Genomic DNA, 27,089 nt, shown 5'->3' with positions numbered 1-27,089 from the left:
AAAACATAAGGATTCATCTGAATAAATTTACTCCTGAGCAATGCCATTAGTTGGTTTACAATACACCAGATAACACGTTTTTCCAAGGGAAGACAGAAAACTATGCAATGAATGAAGGCTGAGGGGAGACCTTATTATGGCGTACAAGTATCTAAAGGGTGGGTTGAAGGAGGATGGAGCCAGGCTCTTTTCAATGGTTCCAAGTAACAGGACGAGGGGCAGTGGGCACAAGTTAGAACACAGGAAGTTCTGTTCAAATACACGGAAAAACTTCTTTACGGTGAGGGTGACAGAGCACTGGCACAGGCTGCCCAGGGAGGTTGTGGAGTCCCCTTCTCTGGAGATTTTCAAGACCCGCCTGGATGCGGTCCTGAGTAATGTGCTCTAGGCAGTCCTGCTTTAGCAGGGGAGTTGGACTAGATGATCTCTAGAGGTCCCTTCCAACTCTGATAATTCTGTGATTCTGTGTGAATCAGTATTATAAAATTAACAGATTATCTAACCAACAGAAGGTCAATTGATCACCAACACTGGATTAACTGCACCACAGAAACAGGGAGTTGCCATATCTTTATTTACTGACAATTTATAATAAAGAAATTCTTAATTTTATTATCAAAAGAACAACTGTGATAGTAACAAGAGCCTCTAATTGTACTAGATGTGCACAGTTATTGACAGCATTTACCAGTAGGAAAGATCAGATAATGTGGCAGGATAAGAAGTATGTTGTTCCTGTTGTACAGCTGAAACATGGTGGCTTGGTCCTGCTCAGACAGCACCCCTGTTGCAGAGCCAGGGATTGAGTCCTGTGTCCTAGCCATAAAGCTTTTTTCCTTCAGCATAGAGAAAAAAAAAGAAAACCACACAAAACAACAGAGGAGCTGGAGGTTTGACAATTTTAAAGTAGAATGCATTAATTACTAAAAACATTTCCATAAAAAAAAAAAATCAGGAAGTTCCTAGAAGCAGCTATGCTCATTAGCATACCCTTCACATTTGGAAGGGTAGGACTTTTTCAAGGAACAACCTGAAGGAGTGCCAACTCAACTGCTGAACGCTTCCTTTTTCACAAACTCTGGCTGATATGGATGGGTGGGTTCATAGGTCATACGTCCTTCCTAATTACATCTAGCCACATAATGGGACCAGCCGACTTCTATTTTTTAGTTCTTGATTAAAGAAGCTATCAGTAGATTGAATTTCTTGTAGGGAAGTAGACAGTATTTAAAAGGAAATCATTAACAAACAAAACTTTTAAAGGGTCTTACTGAGGAAAAAAAAAAAAAATTACTATGCATGTTAAATATCCCCTTTACTAAAAAATAATAGAATCAAGTTCCAGTCTTGTTAACATTCTCATAATGCTAACAGGTATCAGGAAGAAATACATGCACAGTTATCTGAAAAATAAACTGCAACTGATCGTAAGCTTGCAGAGAAAACAAAAATCAGAATCAAAGTCCTGTTTTTATAGACACAGGAAAACCCTGTCTCCAGCCACCCCATTTCTCCTTGGAATGCAACTGGGAGTTATTGTGGACTGAAACACCAGAAGACAGTTGTAAAGCAAGTAAAAGTGTAGAAATGCTACCTACCTGTATCATGTTTCTAGCAATTGCAAATTTGCGGTTTAATTTAAACACAGTATGTTGAAGGAGAAAAGAAAACACATGACTGGAGATTATCCTAAAGTTATTCTTATGACAAAATTCTGCCATCCTGGCGCGAAACATTTTTAGTATCTCGAAGCGGTGGGCCTTAGTTAGAGGCAGCATTTGCAAAGTTATCAGGACGCCACTGGGAGCCATTTCTGAGCGCAGTTACGTACACACACACATTTTGGTCTGGAATCTGACACACACCACGTGATCCAGAGACTGAGTGTTGATTCAGATGTAACATCTGATCTAACTCAAAACAGATGCAATCTGTTTTTTCAGGGAAAGAGTTATGAAAAAACATCAACAAACACTAAGAAATTCTGTGCTCTAAGGCTCTAGTAAATGCACAAAACACTGACAGTGTGCTTAAGTTCAAAAGACAGGAGCCAAATCTACCCAAATCTCTTAAATCATATCTTTAAGGAAGTATCAAGCAGATCTCCCTCCTTTTTGCTACTGCTAAACAGGTTTTAGAAATCTTTCACTTTTTAAAAAACAAAGGAAAAGAACAAGTCGTTACTTAATTTTAAACAAAAGTATATAAAATATAAATCTGCTTGGTTGAATATTAAATATCGAGTCAATTATCTTCATATACAGCGCTCACACAGCACTATAATTCTCTCTTCTACAAAAGAACAATAGCTGATACCACAAAAACTCCTAAAAAAGGTATTTGTGTACTGTTAAACCTGCTGGACAGGAAGCTTGTGATCATGCACCATTCTCAGTAGCCTACCCGATTTTGCTGGGGACTTTCCCCTCCAAGGTGGGAGTGCATCCACACAGAAGTTTTCCAAACATTTATCCCACCTGGGAACCCTTATCCCAGCATAGTTCCCCAGCCTCATTAGCTCTGTACCTCAGCTCAATCCTGCCCATTGGCTCAGGAGTGTGGAAAGAGGGACTGGAACACAACTTCGGCTCTTTACTCTTTCTCCTGGTGGTACAGAGTGACTGCAGGCAGTCTCACCCCAGCTCTTGGAGATGGAGGAGGGAAGAGATGTAATAGGGATGGGTTGTAGGAGAGGGCTAGGCTAAGCCAGTGACATTACTAATGCCAGCTCCTCATTATTTTGGAATCTCAAATTTAGGACTGCGATACCCCTGGTGTGTTGGTTTACCTTCCATTGCCGCAAGCTATCTGGAGAAAGGAGTGTTGGAAGAACTCAGTGCTGCACACAGACCATTCCAAACTATGGGATAAACTCTGCTGTTACTTTCTCTGTCTTTCCAAATTTTATTTCAGGACATAGCAAATGTTGTTAAGACAGATCCTATCTAATTTGAAACCCTCTTAGGCAACTTTCAGAGATATCACTTTCTGGCACCGGTAAAGCTTAAAAGCAAACAATAAAACTGACCCAAACTCTAAGGGCTCACTAAATGCTGTCCGTAAGTGGGAGAGGGAAGACCAAGGCTGCAGCTACTGCTTTAAGTAAATCCAACCCTGCAGTATTATCAGCTGCCCCACATAAGGTCACAGCCTAATGGCAGGTCCAAAAGCAGGAGGAAGAGTTTATTTGCTGCCCTAACAGCTGTTCCCTCCTTTAGCAGAAGGTAGCAGGCGGCTGGGAAAGGTCTAAGGATCACGCTCCAGATCACAGCCTGCCTGCTGGACCACTGTGTGGCACACAAGAATCTGGAACAAAATCCAGTCTATTGCTGAGGAAAGTGTAACAGCTGTAATGAACACCGCATGGATTCATAAACACTAGGCAAAGCAGAACCAATGTCTGCTTGGTCGCCATATGTGCAAGCATGTCAGAATTGCTCAATAACTGGCAAACATCTTCAAATGGCACAATATTAGCCCTCCTGTTTCTCTAAAGGAAGAATAGCTCCATATGGTCAAAATCCTTATAATTAGTCATGTCTTCCTCTCAAATACTTTGATGCCTTACAATCTGTAGATATTGTAAATGAAAGCCACCTGGCTTTCATTTCCCCAGACAAACTGTGTTCTACAGATACCACAATCCAGGTATGTTACTTTGAAATAATGTAAATTTATTATTCACCAGTACCACACGCTGTGTTACCAACTAGCTTTTTAAAAGTAACAGACCAAAACCGGATAGACTGTCATACCCTTTGTACTGATAAGTCTGAATACAATGCTCTCACATTCACATAGGGAGGAAGTCTTGCCACAAAGCAGGATCTGGTCAATAACTGGTCTTTCGTTTATCAAACATTATTTACCATTGTTGACACACGATTCAGTTCTCGGAAACAATTTTGTCAGTAGGCATGTAGCCTTGAGAATCTCCCCATCCTATCAAAACAAAGATTTCAACTCTTTTCAAAACAACTCAAAGAGAAACCTAAAAGCCACTGTTCATAATATAGAGGGTAACACCCATTTATTTCCTGTGTGTGGTGGGAAGCTGATACCAAACCTGGAAGCAGCTGCTTCTTCTTACAATTTGCATATACCCATGCTTACAGTAGGTTATACAAAACACATCAGTGACTCATCTTTACACCAGAAGCATCTAAATACCTAAACAAAGATAGTTAATGTCAGTGTTGGACAGTGGGCACGCAATGCTCTTAACTGTTTAACAGAGTAGATAATTCTGTCAGTCACTGGAGCAAAACAGCCCTATACAGCTGCTCGAGACAATTTGCTCAACCTAGTTTTTCTTAAGAATAGGGGTTTGAAGATAAGTAACAACCAGCATCAGAGCCATTCCAGTTCAACACAATTTGCTCTACATATATAAAAAGCATTTATTTAGACAACAGGAAGCGGGCAGATATTGGAGAGATGGTGGCAACTTCCACAGTATTATGGAAGTAGGGCAAAACAACACAACAGAGTAACACATTTCCAGCTTCCTCTGCAGATCTGGGATAATCTTCTCTGACTGTCACAAAGGACTGAATGGAGAAGAGCAAATTCAAAAGCTTGTGGTGAAACCTTGGCTCTGCTGAAGTCATGGCAAAAATCCCACTCTGGCAAGGCCAGGATTTCATTCATGAAGCCTGACACTTGGGATACAGATTCTGCATTCAATGGGAAGGTGCTGATAAAGGAGGAGAGGTTTTTTTGAGCAGCACAGAGCTCCCCGGATATATTCTTCTAGCTAATATACAGGCATCATTTCAGAGCCAGTAGTGATTTCCGGCACAACAAAAGGATTTTAGGCATACTCTCCAAACATACCTGTAAGTAATGTTTTTCACTAATGATGTATAGTCCACCACTTGACACTTCTATCAGTCCATACTCAAGAACAGGCATGTTTAATTAACAATAGTCAAAGGCCTATGTAGGCAAAATGCTAATGTGGTAGAAAGGCTTTTGGTGGCTGAAGAAAGTACTTCTTAACATCAGTAAATCTTTTGCACAAAGCTTTGAGTACAGAAGGTTAAAATGTGAGACAATTAGCTTCCTCAGTATTGGTTATCTGCCCTTTACATGCCTTTTTTTTTTTTTTAAAGTTGATAGCCAAATAGATACATTTCAGAGACATCAAAGTTCTTACAAGGAGGAAGGGGAAATGAGCAATTTTCAAGTTTTTATGTCAGATCTTTTTGCTCCCAACAATGAGTTTTACATAAGACCTTGAGCATGACTGGCTTTGGAAAAGCACTCTGTCATTTAATAATGAGAACTCAGCTGTAAGAGAACATGACCATTTCACATTTGCCAGTGCTGTGGAGGAAGTAACTCCAGGCACACTTGAAAAGGGGAACTTTTAAAGCAAGAGCCTGTACAGGAAAACATGTCAGAATGATCTAACTCTCCTTGTATTTCTCCCCCGCTTTGGCATATACAGACTACACAGCTTGGAGTATGCTGGTGTATTTTGATGTTAATCGGAATGTCTCTGGATCTTTAACCACTTCACTGATTACATGCACACAAAGGGTATTTGGGCTGCAAAGCTCAAACTTCACAAAACAGACTAGAACTATGCAGGGCTAAAGTTACTGTGAAAAAAAAAAATGAAGGGGAAAACTAAAACTGTTCCTGTTTGAGTAAAGATCGCATGTGCTCTTGGGCTTAAATTCCACTGAGAACACATGGACCACTGAGAGCATCTGTCATCTACAGCCCCAGGCAAATATCTGAATGGGTTACCCAATTACTGTTGGGTAAACTTCTGCATGTGAAGGAAAGGCAAACATTCATGGATCAAGAAAGATGTACATACAATAGCATGGCAATTTTTGATCCCAGTCATCAAAAAGCATGAGAATCAGAATATAGCAGGTCCTGAAAGACAAATGACTAGTAGAAAAGACACACATCCTATGGAAAGTGTGCCACATCATGCTTTAGCTGACTTCAAACAGCTCAGAAAGTTGTCTTCTGTTGCTAGTCCCTGTCCCTCCCCTCCATCTGAGGCTGCTGGATTGTTCATAGTCTATTTTGATGCAAAAGTTAAACCATTTTCAGTAATGGTTCAATTCATGTTTTACTTCCCACTGAAATGTTTGGGCACTCATACTGTCAGACACAGGGTATTTAGCTCTGGGCGTTGTAATGTCACACTGAGGAGCAGGCAGGCTCCATCAGAAGATGGAAACTTAAAATTCCTTCAACTAAATCTGCACAAACCCATCAGCTTCATAATTTCAGAACAAGTTTTCCCTTCTGGAAAGTTAAGCCATGAATTATGCATTTAACAGCTGCTGTCAAGTTTCATTCGGCACTCTGTATAATAAGCCTTCCTGATAGCATTTAACATGTTTTAGTATATTTAAAAAGGAAATATTCAGAAATCATGTCATTTCATATTTGTATACCAAACACAAATACAGTTTTGCTGGAGTTTAATAATTTGTTCTCCAAAGAAAAACTTGAACTTAAACCACTCACAGCACAACAGTTTCATCACCCAGGTTACACCTAAACAGCATTCAGGGTGTGCAGTGACAGGACTACAGCAGACTATGCAGTATATTATTTTCAAACTAGTGAGAGCAAAACCAGCCAGTGAGATCTGGGGGCATTTATTTACCAACAGAATAAGAGCCTGTTGACCCCAAGGGGCAATTACCGTCCACTGCTGAATGACACAGTGCTGTGTTCTGATGGCTACTGTTACCCACCCACTCAGATGAAGGGAAATTCAGGTGTACCTGATCATGCTGATTATCTCAGCTAACTAGTTTGTTAGACCAAATGATGAACCAAAGCCACAAAGGGCATGTGGGTGGGTAATGGACCAATCTGTGGGCTGAGCAGCTGCACAGCACCTGTACCACTTGGCACAGGACTGCGCACCACACCATGCCAGACCCCAGTACGTCTTGCTCTCAAGCAATAAATGGATGGGGCATTAAAGCATCTGACAATAATGCTCATATCAGTGTAAACTGACAATTAACACAGTCCTGCTGTCAGTAACATCTTCATTTGCCATGAAGTTTATCAAGTCATAATCTCACCTTGCACTCCTGACGACAGAAAAAATCTTTATAAGACAGTAAGAACTAGCAACATTGGAAAACCCTAAAATCAAATCCAAAGCCTTAAGCTAAATGCCTTGCAATTATGTCTGATAGAGTTAAACATTATCACTTACATTTTGATTTTTTTTAATATATAGGCTTATTTATTTTGTACAGCATCAGAATATTTAGAACTATAGCTTCTAAATAAAATTTGAGAAAACTGCCCAAAAATATTAAGAAATCCACTTAAATTCCATTAACACTAGAATTCTATTTGTTTGTTTGTTGTATTACTTTGCACTTACAAAAAAAAAAATAGCGAAATCTCCACATCACATACTATTCCTTAGCTAAGTATGAAGACAGAAAACAGTCTTGCCATTTGAAAATTTTTATCATTTCTGGAACTCGTACAAGTGAGGTCCTGTCCTGGTTTGAGGTACCATGGCAGGTACAAACCATGTCAAGAACAATTTTAAATTCTATTCATTAAACTTCAGATAGACAGCTCAAAATATCAGTTCTTACATCAGAAATGTTACTATCCGTAACTTCAAATCTGTCCTTCTGTTCTGAAAAATGAGGCCAAATGTGTCCCAGAACTGGGCATCTGAGAACCACGGCACCCAAGATCACTAATATTTCAATAATCCAGTCATTTCAAGCTGGTTTTCCGTTTCTGACTCTGCTTATTGATCTGCTTAAAACCTGGATATTTTTAGGCTTTGCACACAGTAAAGTCCTATATAGGCTTAGCACTGTCACCCAGTTTCTTTCATATCATGGCCTAATGAATTAGAAAGAATTAGAAACCTGGTCTCTGGATATTTTTTATTTATTTTTTTTTTTAAATTCCTCACTCTGACTTGTATGACCTCAAGCAAGTCACATTCTTTTTTTGACACTTATTTCTCACTGTATTCAAAGTGTGGGAATGACAGTAGCTTACCTCAATACAGTGCTGTGATGCATAACTAAATAGCCATGAAGTGCTCTACAACATGGAAAACAGTACTAAGGCCACTGGCTGACAAAACCAGAAGTAAGATGTAAGAGATTCCTGGCACACAGCTCAATGTTTAATCCACTAGATTATGTGGCCAATGCAGACAACTGCTAGCATGATAAAATTGATAACTAGCACGTTAAAATTGCTTTTTGACTACTAGTATTTGCATGCTTCCTTGCACATGTTAACTACTTAAAATTTCTTAATGATTTTCCTTAAAATTGAGTAACATTGTAAAAGTAGTTATCATTAACACATATATTCTTTTTTCTCTTGTAAATGAAAAAGTGATTAGAAAAAGATACAACTGAGATACCACAAATGTAAAAACAAACAAATAAATACTCCTTCATTTGGCTATCTTCACTTGCATAGGAATTTGTCCAAAATATTTACAAATCTGCTCCTACTATTACGGAAAACAGAAAGCCCTCTTGCAGGCTCCTTAGCGTAAAGAAGTTGGAACATCTAACTAAGTGGATAAAAATCATCAGAGTGCTATTCATATTTACACTAGTTGTAATAAATGCTTATCATAGAGCCCAGAAACCGCTTTTAACAGTTGGGCTCTAATAAAGATACAAACAGCGGAAGTGATAAACTGTACAAACAATTACAAACAGAGGACATGCTTTCCAGCAAATATTGTGCTCCTCGTCTCTCCAAAAGATAGAGCAGCCTGCAAACCTTTCTGTTATGAGTTCACCGCTTACATTACTAGTGCTGTCTTAGAAAGCACCCTGGTCTTAAAAGCTTCCACAAACTCGCTCTGTGTAAATATTGTAACAAAATAAACAATGCAGAAGCTTATCCAAATATTGGCAGGTTTCAACTGATAAATTAAAAAGGGAAAGTTTTCATATCCTGCAGGAAATAAACACTAAATCTATTGTTTCAAAGTCACTGTCATAAGAGCTTTAGGGTAAGAAGAAAGGGAGACCAGGGTAAACAGGATAGACCTCAAAGTTAAAAGGCTGTTAAAAGCCTTTCCATCACATTGGCATTGAAATGTGGCACTAAAGAGGATCAGTACTTTACAAGAGAATGTTACAGACTGAACAGGCTGTCATGAGGCTTTCTTTGCATCACATGCACAACAGTGTATTAATTGTCTCTCCACATAAACAGAAAACCTAACCTTGAATGTATTTTCAGATATGCTTCACTACACTTAACCACACTACATGTTGGAACGAGTATTTTCTGATGTGGTATGTGCAGACCTGCATGCAGGCAGAAAAGCCAACACATCATGTCCAACTTAGCACACAACAGTATCTAAGCAGCATTTCCCCTTGCATTTATTGAAGACAGTTGCACAGGTCAGAGACTCATGTCTGTGACGTCCTAAGCAAATACTGTGGTTTTAAATTGATGTGTAATATATAGTTACAGGGAAAAGAAAAAAAGTAAATGACATATTGACTTGATATCCTGCTACATCATTTTTATTTCTTGCTTTGCTATAGTGACTGTTTTCACAAGACCTAACATTGTAATAGAAAATAGAATCTACTTTAAAAGAGGTTAAGTACAAAAAAAGAGGAGTATCACTGTGTACCAAAATGTGCAAAGTACTAAACCCTAAATGGAGCTCAACTGATACTATCATCACCATTCCCATGGTTTGGAACAGGGCCTAGAAATCTGGCAAGGAGTGGTGTTTTGGTTGGTTTTTTTTTTGGTTTGGTTTTTTTTTTTTTTTTTTTTTGGAGATGTACTTATTGCCATTCCTGTGACAACCTGCCTACATAATTAGTTAAAACAGTACCTGCAGTTACTATTTTCAGGCTGACTGAGGAATCAACAGTTATTCATAGGGTTTTGAAGTTATTTGATACTTTAGATGACCGTACCCCTCCTTGTATCAGTGACCCTGATAGTTCAGATAGTTTTAATTATTTCTGTGGGCAGAATCCTGGCCCCATTGATTTACGCACACTCGTAATTCACCCTACACACACAAGTTGCAAATATCACTGAAACCTAATCCATACGAATGAGCAATGTATCCCTTTTGTAGGGAAACAACACATCTGTCCTAGAGCCATGGAACCCATAAAGCTGCCATGGCCCTTTTACAAATACTCCTTTGCCAACATAATCTCACCTGTACTTCTGAATCAGCATCAACATGCTGGAGTTGGAACCAGGTGTCTCTGTTATGATACTTCTGCAGATCTTCCTTCTGTATAGCTACCTTTCCTGGAAATAAAACAAACCAGAAGCACAGTTTAAGACATGCTATAGCTCACCCAAAGTACAGTTCCATCAAAAACAAGTTTTAAAATAATGATTTAAGGACTGTCCTATTCAAGAAAGACTCCAGAGCAAGGAAAGATTTCTTCAGGGCATACTTCTTTACACAATACATAATTCTTTATGAGCAGCTTTTCCCACTTTGTATGGTGAAAGGCTTAAATTCTTAACGTCATACTCACCTAACAGACTGAAATCCTGGGCTCTGTGGATGAGCTTGTAAGTATGCTTATAGTAAAAATATCATTATTACTTCTTCGATGTGACAAAGTTGTGAGAGGAAAAGCTCAAAAAATGTTGGAGAGAAGGGTGCTGTTTGTTTCTGGTTTTTGAGGCACACGTCTATAACAACCCCAAAAGAAAGTTCCAGCCTGGGGTTATCGCTAACATTATTTTAGGATAAGGCTTTTCCCCATGTATTTTTGTAGGAGAAAGGCAGCAACTAGAGATATCAAGTCACAGCAGATTCCCATATCTGCATTTTGAGGCTCTGTTGACCTACCTCCCTCACTCAAATCTTGCAGGGTTTGCATTCTGCTATCCAGAGCCACCCAAGTACTACCCCCGACTATATAGAAGGAAAAAAAAAAAAAAAAAAAAAAAACCAACCACAAAACACAGTAAAGCATTTCCCTTCACCTTTTTAACCCCCTCTTACCCCTACCAAATTAGGTGTTTTGGTAGTTATGGCAACAGCAGCCAGTTCCATGCTATGAATTAATGTACACGCATGATAAGGGAGAATATATATGTAAAGCTGAAACTTTTATCTTGCCCAGTCTCTCTCAGGCATTACATAAAGCACTCTCTGAGGGGCAATGAAACTTTTTCCAAGCATCTTTCTTTGGATATACAAAGCAGAGCATGGCATGCCTGAGGAGCACGTGATACTCAAAAGAGCTTTGGGCTGGGTGGTTCCCCAGGCACTGAGCAAAGCAGCATGTTCAAAAGGAAAGAATCCAGGGCAGTTCACGAGGCTCAAGAAAGCTGTTTGTTGGCATTGTGGTTTGGTAGCAGACTATCTCTGCTAGTGCACGTTGCTCACATACAGTTTGCAACCACTGTTTTGCTACAGAAACACAGGCTTTTTTTAACCAAATCCTGATAGAAAAAGTATACCAATGGACACGGTCTTAGTGGGAGAGAGATTTTCAAGGCTTCCCAAACCCATGAAGTTTCGCCAGAGGTCAGTGATACATTACCCCAGCAAACGTTAACAGAATGCATTTAAAAAAAAAACCAAAAACAAAACAAAAAAACCCCACGCGATTGAAGCCTACGAAAACGGCAAACACGAAGTATTCTCCCGTCTGAAATCTAAAAGCTTACTAAAGTCTCATCAGTACGTTATGACACCCTGGCATTCCCTCAAATTTTGGCCTTTTCCTTTAGCTGTTTGCTGGATGGCTCCACCCAGAGCTGGGCTGCTCTGCGTACCCTGCTGCAGCTGCTGCTGCATTCTTCTGTCACCCTCGGGCTGCTGCTGGTGACAGTTTCCAGATTTCCAGTCCTAGTTTCTAAACTATTCTGCCATCCTTCCACAGCCGCCCTCCATAGTATCTGCCAGGGGCTCTGCTCTGGCTTCCACAGAACTGCTGACCCATTGCTCCCAAGTCTTTCTCATTTTGCCCTCAGTGCTCTCGTCCTCTTGCTTGCCCTCTAGAGATTACCAGATCCATCTCCTGGCAAACATTAGAGATTAACGAGGCAGATTCATTACCAGGCTCTTTATTGGATATGCACAGCAAGCGACTTGAAACTTCTTAGAAAAGCAATAACTAAGTTACACAAACCTACAAAATAATATGGCAGAAACGGTAAATAAGACATCTTAACTGTGCTGAACAGCTGACACCAAGTTACCCTGCTGAGAATCTCTGTAACGATGGCTGTGTGTTTTCAAAGCTTCTACTTTTATTCTTCAACCACAGTAGTTTGTGGGCAACCCAGTTTTGCCAAAACATTTTGAGAGAGGAATTTAAATGCATGACCTTCCAATAATTGCTTTGGACCTCATCTGAAATTGTTTACTTTCACTGCTTGCTATCCTCACTGTACCCTTTAATCTCTTGCAGAAATCCTCCACCCGACTGCAGTGTAGCGTGCACTTCCCAAACACCATCGTCTGTATCTTTCAATCAGTCTCATTTGCATTCGCAGTCACCTCCCATGCAAGGAACGTCCTTGGAGAAAACTCAAGGACGATTTCACCAATTTTTGCACCTGTATGTAGCATAAACAGCATTATCACTGTCCCCCCTTTCAGCAGGGAGTTCCACTGCTCTCTACATTAAGGATGGCAAGATAATCCAGATGAGTCTGACCATACAGTCGGTATGTAACTGAAGCATGTGTTTGGAGGTATTGGTACATGCCTCCAGCTCCATGAGGGTTAACATGGTGGAACAACTGTTTTGATTAGGAAACTGTTTGAACAGCACTGTTTGCTCTGCACACAAGCAAGTCTTATTAATGAGTGAAACTTATTGACTGGGCTGGCTGGAATCCAGGGTTTTTCACTGTATACCAAGTGATCCACAAAGGATAAAAATCTACTATGGAAAAAAAAAAAAAAAAGGGCGGGGGGAGGAGGGAAGGGAGAGTGAAAAAATGGGCCTACACTTTGGCTAGTCTAAACATATGCAAAGGCATATTACTGATAGGGCAGATTGTTTGATCTGCCCTGTTAAACAATTCTCTGTGTACAGGATCACCCTGCACAATTTCTGTTTATAACTCTTTGCCTGTACCAGCCATGTCCATATTGCTCGCCCAACCCAGACTCCTCCTCACCAGGCCTGCGTAAGGCACAGTGCAGATTGAGCACGGTCAGGTCCTGCCCTTCTCTATACAGTCACTGCTCTGCCAGCAGCTGAACTACGTCTGACCTGGCTCAAACAACTTCTCACCTCACCAGAACTAGGTTAAATCTTGGCCAATAATCACAAGCTGTTGGCACCTGTCATTTGACCTGACACTACATGATAAGGGCCTACAATTCTCCTTTAAAATAAACCTGACACAAAAGGTCAGAAAGGTTTACCACCCCTCAGTTACAGGACATTTTCCTCTTTGTGGTTCTTCAGCACGCTCCCAAACTTGAGCCCATTGTCCCGTGCTCTTTCTCAAGACTTTGGTGGCTGCCAGGCAGCAGTGAGAGACTCCAAAACTTGCACCTGAGGCACCCAGCCACTCCTGCTGGTTTCCTCAGAGCCGCCCCAGGCAGCAGAGTCTGGGTCTGTTTAAGCTTTTCAACACTGTACGGGAGGAGGCAGTGTAATAAGTAATTTGGCAAAAATTTTGCTTCAGCTAAAAATGAATGTGTGCTCGCTATGGCTTCAGCTAAGATGGGTGTGTGCTTGCTATGCGTTTGGAAAAGGGATAGTTTTAAATAGGATATCAGACGAAAGCAACAGTTAGAACTACCGAAAATTTGCAGAACAAAGGGTGGTGTAGTTAGCTAAGATAACCACAGAAGTGTAAAGAGTGAAGAAGCCACAAGAAGGACATGGTGATAAAGACTTTGGCCCTCCCTCCATGGACTATCAGGAAGACCCCGGAGAAAGCATGCCGCCTGGGAGGGGGGCATGTTGCATTCCCAGAACTCATTGTTTATGTATTTGGGGGTGGGTCGCGTTCCAAAAACTCATTGATTATGCAAACCATGTTCCAAGAAGAAACATGAATAATTATAAGGAATACGAAATAAAAACAAGCGGTTGTAAAGGGAAAAATGAGGCACAGGAGGAGAAACCCCCTGTGTAACTCCCAGCGCTGTAATAAATATTCTTTGCTCCACCGAATTTGCCCCAGACTAAAATTCAATACAGTGAGCGCGTTTCTCACAATTTGGGGGCTCGTCCGGGATACCTGAAGCCCACGTTCGGAGCCTTGGACGGGTGAGTAGACCGGGACGGCGCGCCACTGCTGATTTCAGCAATCCTCGGATTCTCCCCGCCCTCGGTGACGGACCAGCGGCAACAGCCTGGCGAAGGGGCTCGTGGACCAAAGAGGGGTCCCAGGGATAACCGCGGCAGCCGATAACACTTGTGCACGAGACCCGGGTAAGAAAATTGACTGTTAAGTACTACTCGGGCGGCTGGGTGACGGGGGATTGAGAGTGGTGTGAATGAGACGCGGACTAGATCTGCGAAGCGAGTGCGGAGTCTTTCTAACCGCGGTTCCGTATCTCCGCGAGGAGACCGGCCGGTGAAGAGACGAAGCGAAAGGCTGGAGTTGAGAGATCCCCCGGGGAAAAAATTGGGACAAGGAAAAAGTAAAAAGGAATTTAAGGGAAATTCCAGGAATACCTCCAGACAGTCCATTAGGGAGGAAGTTGTTACAATGGGGGCAGGAAGGAGAGTCCTGCACCCGGGATAAAGATAAAGGAAAGAAGATTATATATTGTATGTTTAAATGGACCAAAGAGCCCATAAGGCCAGAGAAGTATTGGCCAAAGTATGATTCTATAGAGGGGTGGCTGTGTCAAGCACTAAATGTATACGTTAACTCTAAAGAATCATTTGATGAAGAAGAAAGCAAGTATGCAGCGTGTTGGAAAGGAGCTGCAGGGATTTTTAAATGGGAAATACAAAAGGAGAAGGAGGAAGACCAGAGACCAGTCTGGGATCCTCTTGAATACTTACCTCCCCATATAACCCGGACCCTCCGGAAAGCGCAAAAGAGCCTCAGGTCCCCGTTAGAAGGGAAAGCCAGAGGAAATGGAGGAGGGAAGTGAGGACGTCCATAGTGGAAGAAAATGAGAAGATGACGGAACCAATCGGGCTGCATCCTTTATGGGAAGTCCCGATGCCAGGAGTTCAAAATGGGGCAGGATTTGTGAATGTGCCCCTAACCAGTACAGAAGTCAAGAACTTTAAAAAAGAAATGAAGAAATTGTTGGAAGATCTCCTAAGTTTGTCAGAACAATTAGACCAATTTTTAAGTCCAAATGTATACACTTGGGAAAAAATGCAATCCATCATGGGAACTTTGTTCTCCCCGGAAGACAGATAAATGATTTGTTTAGCAGGGATGAGAATATAAGAAAGGAAAAACGTTCATAGAGTGGCGGGGGACCAAAAGTTATCCCTACAAAGACCTGATTGGAATCAAAATGACCCCGCAAGAAGGAGAAACGTGTCTGATTATCGGACGTTAATTATAAGGGGAATTAAAGAAGCAGCCCTGAGGGGGTCAAATGTGAGCAAAATTTTTAATAAGTAAATAAAGGAAAGAGGAATCTCCGACGGAGTGTTTGGAGAGGCTCCGAAGGAATATTCAGCAGTTTTCTAAGAATGACCCAGAGACTGTGGCTGGCCAGGAATTATTAAAAAGTAAATTTTGTCACCCATGCCTGGCCAGATATTAAGAAAAAAAAAAAAAAAAATGAAAAAGATGGAAAACTGGCATAAGAGAAGAATCAATGAGTTGTTACGAGAAGCACAAAAAGTATATATGTGAGGCGCGATGAAGAGAAGCAGAGGGAAAAAGCAAAACTAATGGTAGCGACTGTAAAAGAAATAACAAAAACTACAGCGCTCCAGAATCCAAGGCCAGGGATGAGACCATACAAGATACAAGGAGCCCATATGCCACCGCTTAAAAAAGCCCATATGAATGAAATCAGGAGCCCCAGACGGTGGAAAGTGTTACTATTGTGGGCAAGAAGAACATTTTAAGAAAGAGTGTCCCAGGCGAAAGAGAGATCGAGCGTTACGTCAACAGGAAGAATACACTACCAATTAAGGGTGTCAAAGGCTCTACCTCCTGGGGGAAGAAAGAATTAGTGAGCCCTTGATAAATTAAAAATTAGGCCCCCAGGAGGAAATTTACACCTTTTTAGTAGACTCAGGAGCTGAGAAGTCTTGTATTATGAAATTGCCTTTGAATGGGAAGATCCAGACACCGGGAAGAAGCAGCAACTCCGCTGGACCTCCCTGCCTCAAGGATTCACAAAATCCCCAAATCTATTTGAACAGACACTAGAGAAAATTTTAGAGGAGTTCCAGGCAGAACCCAAAGTAAGAATCTTGCAATATGTAAATAATCTCTTGGTATCAAGAGAGAGAGAGCAAAAAGTCAGAAGGTGACATCGATATGTTTGCTGAAATTTTTTTTTTTTAAGAACAAGAATTAAGAGTCTCAACAACAAAACTGCAGTTTGTACAAAAAGAAAGAAAGAGCATTTAATTAGTGAAAGAAAAAGAAAAATCAATCCAGAACGAATTACAGCACTAAGTGTCCCAAGAATGAAATGAGAAATAAAGAAGATTTTAAGGTTACTAGAGTACTGTAAATTATGGGTTAAAGGATACACTCAATCAGTAAAATTTTTGTATGACAAACTAGTAAAAGAAGGTCCAATAAAGTGGACAGAAGAAGAACAAGAGCAATTTAAAGAATTAAAGCAGAAGCTAATAAAAGTCCCGGTTTTAGCCCTCCCCTCCCTAGAAAAAACATTTCACCTTTTTGTAAACGCAGAAGAATGGATAGCGCATGGAGTCATAATGCAGGAATGCGTCGGAGAAAGAAAACCGGTGACATATCTATTCAAAATTAATAGACCCAGTATGTTGGGGGTGGCCCACATGCATACAGGAAGTAGTGGCCACAGCAATATTAGTAGAAAAAAGCCAAAAATTAACTTCCAGAAGAACCCTAATCGTACATATACCCCCCACACTGTGAGAACTATCTTATCTCAGAATTCTGGCCAGTGGTTAACAGATTCCAGAATTTTGAAATACGAAACCATTTTAATGGAAAAGAATGATTTTACCCTCGTAGTAGACGGAAACACGAATCCTTCACAATTCTTGAATAGACAGACAAGTAGGAGATGGAACATGATTGTTTAGACTTTATAAATTACCAAACCAGGATAAGAGGAGACCTAATAAACACACTGATGCCCTATATATATATATAAAACAAAAACAACAACAACAAAAATATCCAAAAAATTTTTTTATAAATGATTCCTCCTGATGTATAGATGGAAAGAGAGCAAGTAGTTATGTCGTCATCAATAGGGGAAAAAAAAAAAAGCAGTAATTGAAGAAAGATTAACAGCGAATTAGTCAACCCAGAGTTGTGAACTATACACTCTGAAGAGAGCTTTAGATTATCTCCAGAGAAAAGAAGGCATTATCTATACAGATTCGAAGTATGCATACGGAAATTAACCATGAGAAGGAAGTCTGGTGTTTTTGCTTTGACAGGAAAAAGCCCTGGAGAGCTTTCAGAAGATGCATAAGAGTCAGTACTGCTGCATGAGAGCAAGAGACAGCAAAAGCCTTGAAAGTGCCTTCGGACTAGAGTGGCATCCAACCCCTTCGACCCTACTTTACTGCGATTGTAATTGTTGCGTGTATATACGGTTTAAGTGTAATAATTGTAATAAGGTCATTTTAGGTCCCCGTGGCAGACAGGAGCAGTACCTCTCCCAAGTCTTCGATCTTTAGTGGATCTGATGTGAGTATACCCCAATAGATAAGTGTAAGTAGATTAGATATTATTGTTGCAGAATCCACAGAAAATTACGTAATGTGGACCAACCCAACCAGAATGTTTATAGATCCTTAAACTATCAACTCCAATACAAGTTCCAGGAACGAAGAAAAAAAACCCTACTGTGCCACAAGAATCAGAGATACCGAACTAAAGAGGATGGAGGGCAAGACCAGGTTGGCCTCTGTACTCGCTGCCAAGAAGAACTATTTCTCGGCTGTTGGAAGCACCCCAATAGGCACGAGAGGTAGGAGTATAAGCCATGCTGGACCTCCACTTCTAGTGGTATTATCACTAGTGGTATCTCTAGTATCTGGTGACGAATGCCAGAAGTGCTCTCAGACGGTCTCCTGGGGTAGATAGTCCTTTTATACTATGACTGTGCACATGCATATCAATCACCAATGTTATACCGGTGAGAGTTTAAAAGTGTGCAAATACGGCGAACAAGAATATTGAGTTGGACAGAATTTAGGAATAGGTGGAACAAGATTAAAGTAAGGTGTCCTAAAAGGAAAAAAAAAAAAGAGGCTCTGCTTCACTAAGGCAGGTCACTAGGATATTCCAGACAAGATATGGTAAAAGAAGAACTAGTGAAGGGCGTGACAAAGGTCACAAAACAGAGAAGAAAAAAAATTAAAAGTACAAAACAAGAGCATATACCAAGAAGCTGCAAAAACAGTTACAAAAAGAGTTAGGATTCCCCACTCTTGGACAAAACTTGTTTTTAAATCTAGCAACAGACATAGCTAAAGAATGAAATGTGACTGACTGCTGAGTCTGTGGGGGGACCTTTAATGACTGAAGAGTGGCTGTGGAGATGTGCAAGTTTGAGTCCGATTGAAATCCTGGAATGGAATTATACCCTCACTTGTTTGACTTGGGAAGGGGGGAACTTTTCAGATCGAATGGGGGAGACCCCATGTAAAAAATAAAGTCTTAAAAATAGATTCAAATTTCACCCGAACTTGGTTTCCTTAAAAACCAAAGTCATACCTAACGTTTCAAAACGAAGCCAAAAATTGTACCCGGTGTCCTAGTTTGAGGTAAAACAGAACCAATTTTGTTCAGTAACTTCGTTTCTTAATGAAAACATTCTGTCGGTCCCATCTGGGGTCCGCCAGGTCCCAGTAGCGGATTTTGGCCTAAACCACGACACCCGGGTACCAAAAAGTAGTCTCTTTAAACGTAAGAAGGAGGGTATGAATCCATTCTCAGGAATGAAAAACAGCTCACAATATTAAGAGAATGTAGAAGATACAATGAAAGAGTTTTAGCAGGCACCGGATGAGTTGTTCTGGATATGTAAAAACTGGGCATTCTAAATTCAATGGTAAATGCCAGTTGGTGAAATGAATTACTGAAAATAGCTTGGTGGAAGAAATTAAGACTGATTCTGCTGTGTGCCTTTTGAAAGTTTATTATTTCTGCCTTGTTTAACTATCCTGTTTCATAAGATTAATTCACAGTGTAGTCCAAAGACTGCAAGTGGCAGCCACTCCTCAGAAAATCATGATCTTGAGAAAAACCAAGAAAGAAGAAAACCTCGAAGAAGCCACTCAAATTCTTGCTAAAATAGAAGAATCCTGCGAGATAAATGTAAAACGCTTCAGCAAAATTAGATGATAAAAAGAAAAAGGGTGGAATTGTAATAAGTAATTTGGCAAAAATTTTGCTTCAGCTAAAAATGAATGTGTGCTCGCTATGGCTTCAGCTAAGATGGGTGTGTGCTTGCTATGCGTTTGGAAAAGGGATAGTTTTAAATAGGATATCAGACGAAAGCAACAGTTAGAACTACCGAAAATTTGCAGAACAAAGGGTGGTGTAGTTAGCTAAGATAACCACAGAAGTGTAAAGAGTGAAGAAGCCACAAGAAGGACATGGTGATAAAGACTTTGGCCCTCCCTCCATGGACTATCAGGAAGACCCCGGAGAAAGCATGCCGCCTGGGAGGGGGGCATGTTGCATTCCCAGAACTCATTGTTTATGTATTTGGGGGTGGGTCGCGTTCCAAAAACTCATTGATTATGCAAACCATGTTCCAAGAAGAAACATGAATAATTATAAGGAATACGAAATAAAAACAAGCGGTTGTAAAGGGAAAAATGAGGCACAGGAGGAGAAACCCCCTGTGTAACTCCCAGCGCTGTAATAAATATTCTTTGCTCCACCGAATTTGCCCCAGACTAAAATTCAATACAGTGAGCGCGTTTCTCACAGGCAGGAAACAGCAGAGCATGGTGAACTGTATACAGTATGATTTCAAAACTTAGTTTGGATTCTCAGCCACTAGACCAGCAACAATGAGTTAAAAGCGTTCTTCTCATCTGAACTAATTTCTTTCCGAAATCTGACATTTACCAGGACCTCAAGTTGGGGGAGGGGAGGAAAACCCCACACACTCCTCCAAGTTTTTCACCCACATAGCAGCAATTTTCTTATATCCCCCCAGTTCAGACTGAACAGATCTTCACTGGCACAGTTATATCCTAAGCCCTGTGTTCAAAACAAAGATGCAGCCTGTCACACCTGACCCCTTCCTTCTGTGAATCTCTTTTCAGGGAAAAGACAATCTACCAACAACTTACTATTTCAAACACTCATGAACAAATGAAGTTAATACATAGGGCCTGGGTGGTCCCAGGGGTGCAAATTCCACTTTACAGTCCCTGGTGCAAACTGATTTAAGAGCCTCCTGCTTCTCCCACCCCTGCACCCTTGTCCCTGCAGCAGGCTGTACTGAAACTGTTGAGGAAACCGATCCAAATTAAAAAACACTGAACAATGAAAATAAACATTCTGGGGGAGGAGAAGGGAAGTTTCAGGGGTCATATGTGGGTGGCGTTGGCATTGTTAACACACAGATAATTTCAAATGACCTGTTTTATGGCTTCCCCACTCAAGAGTCACATTAACACAGCTAGAAGATAGCAGAAGGTCAGTAATTTGGGCACAGAAGCAGAAATATGCAACAGAGATGGGTAGGGATGTCTGGCTTCACTGCTTGGGGAAGTGTTTGTGGAAGCACTACACCCTCAAGCGCCCATCCCCCACTGCACTTTCAAAAGCTCTTCCCAGGCAAGTCAATACAGCCCATTAGCTTGTCCCTGGACATGCCTCAGCTTTTTAATTCAGGGCCTAACTATTCCATACAAAGACTAACAGAGTTGATACTTTGGCTCAGGCATTCTCCATCCAATCACAACTACCTTCTCTCTGGATTACCTGTTGGTGACAAAAGTATTAGGCACTAGTGTAAGGATTAAATCTCATGTTTTAATACTCATTTGCCACTTTGCAGAATGTTTGCTTCACAGCTGAGATATGAATATTTATGTCAGATGCTAGATTAGCCAAAGATACATTCCTTTACCAAAGTCAGACAGCAATAGGACAGGAGTTTGCAATTTTAAAAGGGCACCAGAATCTACCCGAAAAATTATCCAACAGGTATTTTATAGAACCCTAAAAACAGAGCATTTCAGGAGCTCTTATATCTTCTCTTTAAATTATCTTTGTCTTGGAATATTTGCACAGTGAAAACCACAGAACTTCACATATTGCTGCCAACTGAGCTGAAGCAGTATAACGTATTATTTTTAATACAGCATACTCCATTAACACTGACTGCAGTATAGTTAATTTATAGCAAAGGGTTAGGTCTGAGTCACACATTAAAAGGCCCCAAACACCTAATTAATTCAGTCTTCTCTCAGCTCTGAGTATAGACTATTTTGCCTCCTATGTGCTGCAATATTAGGCAGTAAGAGGACATGGAAGCTAGTTCATAAGCTGCTTCATACTAGTATATTAAGTGCATAAACATTTTATCAGTGAATTCATTTAAAATAACTGACATGAAGGATAGTCACTTGCAATAGCTGAAAAGACTAAGGACAAATCAGAACGATGTTAATCAACATTTTAGGCTGTGAAAGACTTATGAAACTTTAATTACCTTAAAATCTCCAACAAAGAAGCACCACTACTGTTCCAGACTACCTGGAATTTTAGTTATCTATATGAAAGGTTATCTGTCATCAAATAAAAGTACAGAACTTTGCAAGACACAAAGGGCTAGATGCCTGCCTTGTTCAAGAACAGCACAAATTCATTCACATACACCCTCTCCCCCACCCCCGTAACACAGAAAAAGATTGAAACAAGCAATCTCCCTACTTGAGGATTAGAAAGATAAGGATGAGAATTAGGGGCAACATAAGGCTTCAGAGCCTTAGAAGCAGGAGCATGGCTCCCTCCCAGATCCTGTGCAGTGCACCATGGAAGCACAAGCACTACTAGACTATCTGCTAGCATGGGTAAGAATTAGCGGCAGCAACAGCAGAATGCTTCCAGCACAGCAGCAGTGCATCCTACACAGAGTACTGAAGTGAACTATAGTCATGACCCCAGTTTTGTTTGGTTTTTTAACAATTATTCCAAATATAATAAGAATATCACTTATGAAAATCATTTTTCCCCTTCATGAGTTTTATCTTGGATAATAAGGCAGAGAAAAGCAGGCTGTCGATGGGACATAGCTTCTATCCTTAAAAGAAGGAAGCTGCAGCATCGCATGGACTATCTCCTACCAGAGTAGTTTTCCTGGCCACAACCCTAAAGATCTTGCCTGGCTTACATCAGTTTTGACTCTCCCTTCCTGTTAAAAACAAAACAAACAAAAAAACCAAAACCAAAACAAAAACAAAACAAAACCACCAAAACAAAAACCTACCCAACCACACCTCTGGTATCAGTTCTCTGCCAGCTGCTCTCTAGGCCCTTAAAATGTCCATACATTTGACAAATGCGGTATAGCCCATGACTGGTTGCAATGGGAGAGCAGTCCTAAAATTTAGACTTGCAGTCACTTTTGTCTGCCTTACAGTACGCAAGACGACCCTGAACGTGCTGCCTACGCTGAACAACCATCTCTTTCATCCGCTTCATCACCAGCCCCTTCCAGGTACTGCCACCAGAAGCCACCACTACTGCATCTTCTTCACGGTCCTAGTCTTTGCTTAGTTCAAGCAAGGCATAAAGCAGACAGAGACCGCCCAACATCTGCTACTGCTGAGTAAGTCAAGTACCGCAGAAAATACAGAAAGCTCAGTTCAAACTATAGCAGTGAGAGGATGGATCTATGATGATACTGCAAATACAGATAGTGTTAACACTGCCATTTGGTAAGGAGGAGGGTTGCATAAAAGGACAGTCAAGGTTCTAGCACATTATGCTCAGTAGTTTTGTTTATAATATGTGTATTTGTAAGAGGAAAAAGGAAAAAATATGTATTTTTGAAAGCTCAACTTTGTTTTCCTGCCTTTGTGACCATCTGTTATGTTAAAAGATATTGTGAGTGCATCCTAACAATTTATTCTATGCAGAAAGTATTTATTTTAGGCTTTCTATGCAACTGTAGAGAACCTTCTCAGGATAATTCTAGTTTATAGCTTCTCAAGACTTGTCATTGTGGGACAGAGTCATCTGTTTCCTTTATTTCATTAGTAGCTATATTTATACCATACTGAGATATTATTCCCATGTCATCCAACAGTACACCACCAAAACAGTAAACCAAGTTGTGACTGCTGCCTAAACTATGGTCAGGAAACAAAGGAACACAGTTCTCTATTAAAAACTCGATCTCTACTTCACGCTGTATTGGAAGATCTTTCCTCCACTTAGCCAGCAAGAAGCATAGTTTAGCAGGGATGATTCTTTTTCAATTTTTATTTTAAACCAATAAAATAATCAAAAGGCGATGCTTCAGCTACATTTGGCAACAGTTACCTTAAATAACGGTAGATGGTTTGCTGGGACACTTCGTAATAACGGTGGCAAATCTACAAACACCTCCTCAGCTTTGTAAGTAGTCATTAACAAAGGAACAGTCACCTCAAACATGCAAGCCTCAAACAACTTTCAATTCCAGGGTGTTTTCCTTCTGTGAGAGTGTCCATGAGCTATGATTTGTTTTCATCTACTTTAGTCCAGAGTAGCTAAGTTTAATTACCTCCAAAGGCAAGTTTGTTTTATTGCCTTACTTTGCTTCAGCTCACATACCATTAAACAGGAAGACAGTTACAACCTGCCAGGATACAATGGCCATAAGAGTTTCAATACGTTGTAGAACACACCTAATAACCTCTATGAAGGTGACTTACAACAGTTAAGTTATAGTAAATGTAATTAACAGAATCATTTGCCAGTCTTGTCCCCACTGGCTTTCTGCTCCTTCATTGAAGAACTTAGGCATTTCACATCTGTGCTTTATTCAGTACCATTCCACTAGCATCCCTAGCCAAGCCACCCCCTCAGTCAGGAGTACTACAAACTTTCTTCTGTAAGTTCTTACTCCCCAATGCAGTATGGAGGCCAAGATTTGATACAGTGAATTTACTTCTTCCCCTCAGAACTTCACAGGGGGTGCATTTTGTTCTGTTCAGGTTCCTGCTTAACACAGATGTTCACAAGTCAGTTACAAGAATCTGTTACCAAAACAAATGAAGTGCTGGGGGGGAAAAAACAAACATGATCTGTGATTTAAGTAGAAGATAAATAATTGTTTACTTGTCATCTAAAGGGCATATGATATTAACTATTATCTCAGCACAGTGTTAAATGACTTGGTGTGGCACTCTTCTCGTTTTTTAACTGATCTATATATCGAAGGTCACAGCCTGAACTGTTCATTAGACACCTAGGAGAATACCGGGTCAGGGCGTATAATGGAGATTGTTTTCTTCACTAAATTGAGCTCAGTTATTAAAGGGTGAGAAAAGCCTTCAGTCCCACTGTATTCGCACAGCCCGCTTCATTCAACATTTCTAAAGAGCTGAAAACTAAATATCAAAACATAATCATTCAAGAACATATGATATATTTGCCTTATTTAGCAGCACTATTATCCTAACATTCCATCTACTGCATCCAGCCAGTGCTATCTTTTTTCCCCCCACTACTGCTGGAGGGGTATCACTTGACAGTTTTTCAGGTTAACCCCATCTCCTCAATGTTTTTCTCATTGGAACAACTAGATGGAAATAGATATTCTACGTATTATACAGACACATGTTCCAAATTGGCCCACTACTCCTATTTGATCATTTGGAGACAAATGAACAAATCTAATTTTAAATAGGATTTCCGATTACCTTCAGTAGTACATTTCCTACTCAAAGCATCTCAACGTACTATATAAATCAGTATATAAACTCTCACCAGTAACAGTTAAGACATAATATCAATTAAACAGCAACTTAAGAGTAGTTTATTTCCACAGCAACTGTATATTTGCTACACTGTATCTAAAAAAAAGACAAATCATATTTCAGATCCACTGACCTCTGCATTTTATTATACTTGCATTTCAACCAGTGTCCAAGATTCTTTCAAGACACGGTTGTTCAGGAGTTGTATCTGCTTAGCTAACAAAATCCTACATGACTTAGCAAATTAGGATTAGGAAAATGCAAATGTAATAAAAAACATGCAAACTCAAAGATATCTTTATCTGCACAATCCTCCCATCCTGTAAGCCAAAATACTACAGTATGTTCCAAAACATATCTGCCACACGTGTTCCACTTTCTGAATTTGTTTGGTTCTCCTTGGAATTTTCTGTCAGAGGTTTCAGGGGGTTCTTGTTTTTCATTTTCTTGCCCCCACTCCTGCTTTTGGTGGCTTGAGCATTCTCATCTGTCACACACTGAGTTGCATTTCGGATGTTAAAGAATTTACCATAACAAACTTGTACTTCATATTTGAATAAATAAAAGCATGCCTACTCTGAGCTCCAGTCACCCTGGAAATCAATATTAGAACATCAAGAGAAAGTTCTGGCAATACTAAATAGTGATTCAAAAGGAACTCTGCTAGCCAATCACCTTCAAAAAATAGCCACTTGCCAAATTCTCACTATTTTGACACACATGCACTGTGTTCACCCTCTATCTCAAAACACCCTCAAAACCAGCCAAACAAACAACACAAACAGATGTTTTAAGCATACCAGATCATACAGGAAACGGGCAAATTCACAAGCTCAGTAGCATCTGAACTTAAAATTAGTCTCCCTGGATGGGAGACAAAACCCCCAACTCCCTTCTCTGAGAAAGTTCATTGCTGGATGAGCACGAGTATCCATATTTTCTTCAGCAGGAGTATCTCATGATGACATAATATAACAAGCGATCTTTGTAATGCACACAAAGAGCCACTATTTGCAGAATTCAGCAGTTCTGGGAAAAAAGCCTAGTCTAGCACTACTCTGACCAAACTTTTCCAGTAGGGAACTCTTCCAAACCTCCCTTGCTCAAGATTCTTCAAGGAAAGGTCTCTAAAGACCAAGCTGAACGTACGCATAGAGCAGCTATTGCTTTTAAATATTACAGACTTTGTTGCAATGAAAGAGTTCCCTACAATCTCAATGTAGACAGGTAACACTGGAGTTTTGACTTTTAGAGCTACATCAGTATAGTAACACATCAGTATAGTAACACACCAGTCTGCCTACCTATGTTTTCTGTCACACATACGAAAATCAAACTTGCCGTTTCCTGAAGAGGTAGTGAAAAACAGAAACCTGATAATCATTCAGGCATCCAAACAAAAGCCTCTCTCTTATCTTCTCCAAGTCCTTTTCACAAACTGCTCCCACTACCTTTAAGAAGGTTACTCTAGCAGCTCCTGAAGAATTCCCCTCCAATGTCAGAGCTTGATTATTAAAACAGGAACTTAAGAAACATGGAGAAAAGGAAACAATTTGCACTTCTCTATCTGCAATTTCATGGGTCTGGCTTGTGTTAAGTGTTCAGAGATCCTTGTTCCAAGAGAGGCAGTAAAGCCTCGAGCAAGAAAAATCCCAGTCTATGGCTTGTTTATGGGTCACCGCAGTTGCGGAAAACCGGTGACATGCAGGAGATCAGATGAGGCAATTTTAACAATGAAAAACTCATCAGTTGAAAGAAAGGAGATCTTACCTTCACCTTGTAAGGGGAAGCTAGAGATTAGAAGACTAAAAAGTTTTCCAAAAGCTCGCTCAAAAATCAGAAACTGACCCTCTCCTCCCCAGGATACTAGACTGCTAGATGCTGTACACACATGAGCTCACTTAGGGATATAGAGAGAATGATGACCCAGTTTTGTACCACATATGTAAAATGTAAAACAATAATTAAAGACCTAGTGACTGCATGATAAACTACTGTAATGTGAAGATACATATGAAG

The 27,089-nt window shown here is 40.4% G+C and overlaps 1 protein-coding gene across 1 annotated transcript in view; it reads right to left on the bottom strand.

The window, feature by feature from the left end:
• Positions 1-27,089, bottom strand: part of RASA3 (RAS p21 protein activator 3) — a 142,535-nt gene that overhangs the window by 59,740 nt on the left and 55,706 nt on the right. Inside the window, exon 4 of the mRNA XM_082498841.1 lies at positions 10,196-10,290. Within this exon, the coding sequence (XP_082354967.1) occupies positions 10,196-10,290 (95 nt within the window). The remainder of the gene's footprint in view (positions 1-10,195; positions 10,291-27,089) is intronic.

This window comes from Vanellus vanellus (genome assembly GCF_965231255.1).
Source record: "Vanellus vanellus genome assembly, chromosome: 1".
NCBI classification, from domain to species: Eukaryota; Metazoa; Chordata; class Aves; order Charadriiformes; family Charadriidae; genus Vanellus; species Vanellus vanellus.
Note: the sequence above shows the minus strand (reverse complement) of the source record. Positions and strands in the feature narration are given on the sequence as shown.